Source organism: Bubalus kerabau, chromosome 1, assembly GCF_029407905.1.
Source record: "Bubalus kerabau isolate K-KA32 ecotype Philippines breed swamp buffalo chromosome 1, PCC_UOA_SB_1v2, whole genome shotgun sequence".
Lineage (NCBI taxonomy): Eukaryota > Metazoa > Chordata > Mammalia > Artiodactyla > Bovidae > Bubalus > Bubalus kerabau.
The window spans coordinates 20,567,831-20,575,243 of NC_073624.1; the positions used below are offsets into that span (position 1 = coordinate 20,567,831).

The 7,413-nt window shown below is 45.2% G+C and overlaps 1 protein-coding gene across 3 annotated transcripts; it reads right to left on the bottom strand.

Moving 5' to 3' along the window:
- Positions 1 to 35: 35 nt before the first annotated feature.
- On the bottom strand, positions 36 to 6,715 carry LOC129644364 (negative elongation factor C/D-like). 3 transcript variants are annotated; one of them, XM_055570038.1, is made up of 4 exons: positions 6,496 to 6,714; positions 3,944 to 4,407; positions 3,121 to 3,206; positions 36 to 2,098 (listed from the first exon to the last, which is right to left on the bottom strand). In XM_055570038.1, exon 4 carries the CDS (start codon positions 2,068 to 2,070, stop codon positions 316 to 318), a length of 1,755 nt encoding a protein of 584 aa, XP_055426013.1. In that variant the 5' UTR covers positions 2,071 to 2,098; positions 3,121 to 3,206; positions 3,944 to 4,407; positions 6,496 to 6,714; the 3' UTR covers positions 36 to 315. The 3 variants fall into 3 exon arrangements, with proteins under 3 accessions (XP_055426013.1, XP_055426005.1, XP_055426018.1); XM_055570030.1 differs by lacking the exon at positions 3,944 to 4,407; XM_055570043.1 differs by lacking the exons at positions 3,121 to 3,206; positions 3,944 to 4,407 and having other exon boundaries at positions 6,496 to 6,715.
- Positions 6,716 to 7,413: the final 698 nt, after the last annotated feature.

The window sequence follows — 7,413 nt, forward strand, 5'->3', positions numbered from 1 at the left end:
TTATTTACACAGCAGAAAGCCAACACCAGAATGTACACTTTTCAACTGTAGAAAGACTTTTATTTGTTCTTGGAAAATTAAAGCAATTACAATAATATGAAGTAAACAATCAGGTCTTGTGAAAAAAGCTAAGTTAACTTTGTTAAGATTGCTAACATTCCTTTTTTTTTTTTTTACAGAAATTCTCCCCCTCCTCCCATCAGAACCCATTTCCAAGGTGTTGACTGGGGGTCTCTTCACCAGTAGCTTCTGCAAAAGGATTCTCCACAGTAGGTCTGCTTGAATGTTCTGCTGTGGGTTTGGTGTTGCTCTGACTCAGTCCAGCAGCATGAAGTTAGACTGGCAGTGAGCTATGAACTCCGTCACAGGGTCATGTTCACCCGCCCTTTTCAGGGTGCTGGCAATGCTGTCGTTTTCCAGGATGGGCAGGAAAAGCCGCACAAAGTCAGAGGTGTAGGGAGGGATGATCATATCCAGCACCTCGGTCACAAAGTAGCGGATGAGAGACAGGTCGGTGTCCAGCTTCTCCAGACACCTGCGGATGTAGGCGACCACGGGGAGCACATAGCGGCAACTCAGCAGGTGCACCATCCTGTTCAGGAGGGTCTTCTTCACCTCGAGCTGCTTCATGGCATCTAGCTCGGGGTACTCAGTCTCCAAGAGCTTGATCAGCAGCTGCAAGACGTGGGGGTGCAGGAGGGGATGGTAGGTGCTGACCTCGTCTAGCAGGGCCAGGGGCACTGGAGTGGGGTGCGTGTGCTGCTGGAAGAACTTGGGCTTTGACACGGTCCCGTCCACCCATGTCAGCACACCCACCGCCACCACTGGAAATCTGATGCACCTATAGAGGGTGCCCAGCTCGGCCAGGAGCTCGCTTGCCCCTGTGTTCTCAGCACAGCACAAATTGTGAACAGTTTCAATAGCCTTTGCTGTTGCCTTCAGCTCATCTTGATTGATGCTCAGGCGTTTGTTCCTCTTCCAGATCTCCACCACGCTGGCCGCGTAGGCTAAGAGATGGATATACTTGTGCTTGTGGTCTGGGTTGATCCTGGCCCCAGGTTTAAAGAGCGATTGCATGAACAGGTCCAGGAAGGCGGGCACCCGGATGAGCTCGACAGGAGGCGGGTCCCTGCTGGTAACAAACAGGTTGTAGAGGACGGTGATGTCAGCTGGATTCAGGGCCCCCTTGGACAGCATGGCCCCCAGGGCCTGGCACAGCCGGGGGTAGGAGGCAGCTCTGCCCAGGGCAAGCGGGATGCGACTGGCATCGTGGCCACTCTCCTGGGCGAAGCGCTGGACCTCCTGTGCAACCCTGCGCACTGCCCCGCCCCGCTGGCCTTCCTGGGCCAGCACGGCCATCAGGACCTGAGCCAGCAGGTACGTATGCTCGCCGTGGCACACCATCTTAGCAAACTGAGGCAGGTTTTCTGCAAGGTTGGCTTCTCCTCCATCCAAAATGGTAGCTAGAGAGCTCCCAAGAACTCTAGAGAACACTTCCAGCTGCTGGCAGGCTGCCACCACGCCAGTGATCTCACCTTGGTATCCTGCATCGGAAATGAGCTTGACCGTGAATTTTAGCATCAGACAGTCTGGGTGCACTTCTGTCAGCCGGTAAACAAGATCCCTCCAGGTGGGATGTGCAATCATTTGTTCCAGCCAGGCGGGGGTTGCCCTTTCGTTTGTAAAGATAGAATCTGCTTTGCGGGGGTCGAAGTGTTGCATCACTAAGTTCTTCAAGTGGTTTTCCACTGTTTCCTGAATCTGCACTGGTTCCACCCCGGTCTGAATGAGCCACTGGGCCAGCAGGTTGATGGTCTGGGCCACAGCTGTGTAGTTGTCTGATAAGAGGCGGATCACCTCCTCTGGAGACCCTCCTGCCTGGAAATATCTCATCAAAGTGTTGAAGACAGAGGGCTCCATGATATAATCTGGGGTAGAAAATTTCTGCAGGCATTCTTGCTGGACCTGGGCATCTTCTTCTCCCAGCACACCATCTTCTGGCTGCTGGTCACCCCACTCGGCAGGGCTCCCGAAGTCATCCTGGTCAATGTCCATGGTAGCGCCAGGCATGGCCCCCACTGGACTCTTCCGAAGCTGCCTGTTTAGGAAGGGATAACAGGATAATGGTCACCTCTCTCTTTTTTTCAAGGCTGTGGTATGTAAAACTGATGTTTCTTTTTCAAAAATATGTATTAGTTTTATTTATTTGGCTGTACCAGGTCTTCGTTGGGGCATGCGGGACCTAGTTCCCTCACCAGATAATGAACCCTGGCCCCCTGAGTTGGGAGCACAGAATCTTAGCCACTGGACCATCACGGAGTTACCTATGTATGTTTCTTGATAGGAATATGAATTTACTGATTAGATCATAGGAGGGCAAGTTTCTTCTGTCTACTCTTGGAATTGCAGTCTGATGTTCCAGAGGTCATTTCATTGGCCAGTTGAGATGCTTCTCTATAATGATCACGTGTTAAACTTATACTCCAATAAAATTACTATTTTCAAAAATTTGGAAAAGCTTTACTTTCTCCAGACCACTAATATATTCTCTCAAAGATTAATCATCTGTGTCTTTTAGCTCTGACACTCTAGAGACCCAAATCAGTAATCCTTAATCAACTTTTGAGTCAAAACTAGTTACTATGCTCAAATAGTCCTTATTTTTTATACTATTGCTATGCCTTTTCTTTCAATGAAACTTCCATTTAATTTGGACTTTTTAAATCAATTTTATTATTTTTGTTTTCTTCATATTACATATTTATTCACTTCACTATAATTTGAGCGCTTTTCTGTGTACCAGGCAATTGTCTGTATGTACAGTGTTTGTATGTAAGTTTGCATAAGGTTTTAAGTGGAAAAGTAACAGAAAATGGTTTTCTTTGAAAGAGATTATGCCTGTCAAGGGAGAATGGCTAGACGGGAGCCACCGTGGACAAGGGGGCACTAGGTGGACAGGTGTTAGGCTGGTAGTGGATGTGGGCTTTAGGGAGTGGGAACAGAGCGGGAACAGAGGACTGAGTGAGTGTTTCATTCTCTTTCTTCAACAGATTTTCAAAGATGGAGGTTTACATGAGGGGAGACAGAAGAAAACCAAAAATAGAAGGCTTGGTAACTTACAGGGATATGGCCTTTGGGGAACAGAAGGACCACAGAGAGCACACAAGCTCCTCAGTCACGGGTTGATCCACAGTCTATTCCAGTTCCTGAAAAATAAGAAAAAGAGCAGTTCAAACTCACACTGCTGGTAAGATTTGTGGTTAGGATCCACACCCAGCTCTGCCAAACTAAAAACCCTCATTATTATGCTGTGGAATAAAATGCGGCAGTGAAAAAAAAAAACCTGAAACTCCAGTAATTTGGCCACCTAATGCAAAGAGTTGACTCATTGGAAAAGACCCTAATGCTGGGAAGGATTGGGTGCAGGAGGAGAAGGGGAGGACAGAGGATGAGAGGGCTGGATGGCATCACCGACTCGGTGGACATGGGTTTGGGTGGACTCCGGGAGTTGGTGATGGACAGGGAGGCCTAGCGTGCTGTGGTTCATGGGGTCGCAAAGAGTCAGACACAACTGAGCGATTGAACTGAACTGAACTGAAAAGAAATATGTGTGAAGTAGGACAATACACACCAACATGAAATGACATCCCAGCTATATTTGAGATAAATCAGATGAACACAGTAGAATAAGTTTCTTAAATTGAAAAACAGATCCGATGAATATTCACATAATCAGAGGGCTTCCCTGGGAAATTTTACTAACATTCAAATAATAGTTAAACCTTTCACAAACTCTCCCCAAGTACAGAAGAGCAAGAAAGACTTCCAGCTCACTCTAAGAGGCCAGTATTCATTACCCTGTGTTATCAGTCAGGGTCCTATTAGAGAAACCAAACCCGTAGGAGATGTGTATTAAGAGATTTCTCACAAGGAATTGGCTTACACGACTGAGGGAACTGTCTAGGCAAGCCTGAGATCCTTGGGGCAGCCGTCAGAAAAGGCAGACTGGCATTCTTCAGTACCAAGGATGCTGCTCTCCACAGACAGAATGTGTTCTCTTTAGGGAAACCTCAACTCGATGCTTAAAGCCTTTGTTAATTAGATCAGGCTAATTGGTTTATCTAGAATCCTCTTAATGGCACCCCACTCCAGTACTCTTGCCTGGAAAATCCCATGGATGGAGGAGCCTGGAAGGCTGCAGTCCATGGGGTCGCTGAGGGTCGGACACGACTGAGCGACTTCACTTTCACTTTTCACTTTCATGCATTGGAGAAGGAAATGGCAACACTCCAGTGTTCTTGCCTGGAGAATCCCAGGGACGGGGGAGCCTGGTGGGCTGCCGTCTATGGGGTCGCACAGAGTTGGACACGACTGAAGTGACTCAGCAGCAGCAGAATCATCTTGCTTCTTTAAAGTCAATTGATACGGATTTTAATTACATCAAAAAATACTTGAAAAATACCTATAGCCTCCAAGATTCCACAAAACCATACCTTGATGCCTGAGCCACACAGAGGAATCCCAAGAAAGCTACTGACTAATATCCTTTGTGAATACAGGGAAAAAATTCAACAAAATCCCCACAATCTGAATCAGGCGAGGTAAGGATTATACACCATGACTCAGCAGAATTTATATCAGAATTGTGAGGTTGATTAGATTTATGAAAAACAATCAATGTAACGTGTCAATAGAATAAGGGACAAAAACCATATCATCATCTCAACAGAGGCTGAAAAAACTGTTTCTAAAAGTTAAACATAGAGTTGCTGTATGAGGAGTCGTGTCCGACTCTTGTGATCCCATGGACTAAAGCCCACCAAGGCTCCTCTGTCCATGAATTTCTCCAGGCAAGAGTACTGCCATTTCCTTCTCCAGGAGATCTTCCCAACCCAGGGATTTAACCCCAGTCTCCTATATTGCAGGCAGAAAGTGAAAGTGAAGTCACTCAGTCGTGTCTGACTCTTTGTGACCCCGTGGACTGTAGCCCACCAAGCTCCGCCATCCATGGGATTCTCCAGGCAAGAACACTGGAGTGGATTGCCATTTCCTTCTCCAGGGGACCTTCCCAACCCAGGGATCGAACCCAGGTCTCCCGCATTGCAGGCAGACGCTTTAACCTCTGAGCTACCAAGGAAAACTTTACCCACTGAGCCACCTGAGAAGCCCTATGGCTCAGCCAGTCCTTTCAGATAGCATATGCAAGAGAAATGACAACCTAGCTCCACACAAAATACTTTTCAGGTGAGCATAGCAATGTTACTCATAATGGCCACAGGGCAGAAACACCCAAATGTCCATCAACTGATGAATGGATGAACAAAGTATGGTATACAGTGGAATATTATCTAGTCATGAAGAGGAATAAAACACTAATTCATGTTCAGCATGGATGAATCTTGAAAAGTTGCAAAGTGAAAGAATCCAGGTACAAGAGGTCATATACTACATAATCCCACTTAAATGAAACAGTCAGTACAGGCAAACTTGTAGAGATAGAAAATCAATTAGAGGTTGTCAGGAAATAGTGTGGGGCAGGATGGAAAGTGTCTGCTAATAGACTTCTTTTGCTGCTGCTGCTGCTGCTGCTGCTAAGTCGCTTCAGTCGTGTCCGACTCTGTGTGACCCCAGAGATGGCAGCCCACCAGGCTCCCCCGTCCCTGGGATTCTCCAGGCAAGAACACTGGAGTGGGTTGCCATTTCCTTCTCCAATGCATGAAAGTGAAAAGTGAAAGTGAAGTCGCTCAGTCGTGTCCGACTCTAGCGACCCCATGGACTGCAGCCCACCAGGCTCCTCTGTCCACGGGATTTTCCAGGCAAGAGTACTGGAGTGGGGTGCCATTGCCTTCTCCGAGACTTCTTTTAGAGTGATGAAAATGCTCTGGAATTAGATAGTGGGGTGGCTGTACAACATTGTGAATATGCTAACAAACTACTGAATTTTATACTTTAAAAGAGTGAATTTTATGGTTTGGACATTGTGTCCAGTTTTTTAAAGTGCTCACACAGTCCAGGAGCATAGACCAGACTTCAATTAAATTGCTTAGGCATGTGAAACAATTATTTAAATTTAAATAAGCTAACAATTATATTTTAAAAATTGCAACTTCAAATTTGTGGGATTCAAATAATTAGTTATAGCTGTCATTTAATATAACTAATATGATTGGTTATATTAGTCTCCTCTGTCATTTCCATCCACCATATAGACAAACTAATTATTACCAGGTTTGGGAGGAAAAAACAAAACTCTGTTGAATATCACAAGGCTCTTTTGCTATCACCCCATTTTTAACATTTCTTTTACAGGAAAACTTTTCTAAAAAGTTCTTTGTCTTTACTGTGTGGTGATCTTTTTCTCCTGCACATTCTCTCTTTAATTTACTCCAATCAAGCCTCACCTCCAACCTACATAGACACCCAACCTGTGAAAGTCACAAATCCATGATCTTAACATTGCAAAAATCTAGTGATCAATTCCCAGCCCTCTCTTACTTGGAATATCTGGAGCTCTGTCCACCTTGAAAGGCTTTCTTCTCAGGGCTCCCAGGACCCAGTCCTCTCCTGAGATTCCTTCTTTGTCAGTGGCAGCTCCTTCCAAGTGTTCTTTGCTTCTTCTCCTTCTCTCCTCCTCTCTCCAACTGTGAACCTACTGCGTCTTGCAAGGTGACATCTCCAGAGCTCTGCAATCCTATATATACTATCCAGGCATGAAAATCTAATCATAATGATTTTTTTACCACCCACACAGTGATTAGATCTGGATTTGATCTTCAGTCTTGTATATCCAAAGTCCCAGCTCAGTATCCCTGCTTGAGTGTCTCATAGGTCATAAGTCAAACTTAAAACTCTCCACCTCAATTCTGACGTCCAGCCCTGACCCCTCTCAGGCCTCATGGCTTAAGTAAAGCTGATTCCATTAGTCCAGTTGATTGAGTCAAGAGCCTTAGTATTTCTGACTCCTCTCCTTTCTCTTGGTCCAAGCTCAACTTGTGAGAAGAAAATCTAACTTGGCCCTTGCTGTTTCTGACTTCTATTAACACTTTCCTTCCTGCATATGACTCAACAATCCTACTCCTAAGTATATATCTGAATAAAAACATAATTCGAAAGGATACGTGCTCCTGCATGGTCATTGCTGCACTATTCACAATAACCAGGACATGGAAGCAACCTATTCATAAATGTCCATTGACAGAGGAATGAATAAAGAAGATGTAGGTCATATATATGATGGAATATTACTCAGCCATAAAAATAACAAAACAATGCCATCTGCAATGATATGGATGGACCTAGAAATTGTCATGAGTGAAGCACGTCAGACAGAGAAAGACAAATATATGATATTGCTAATATATGAAATCTAAAAAAACTGTGCAGATGAACCTATTTACAAAACAGAAATTGAGT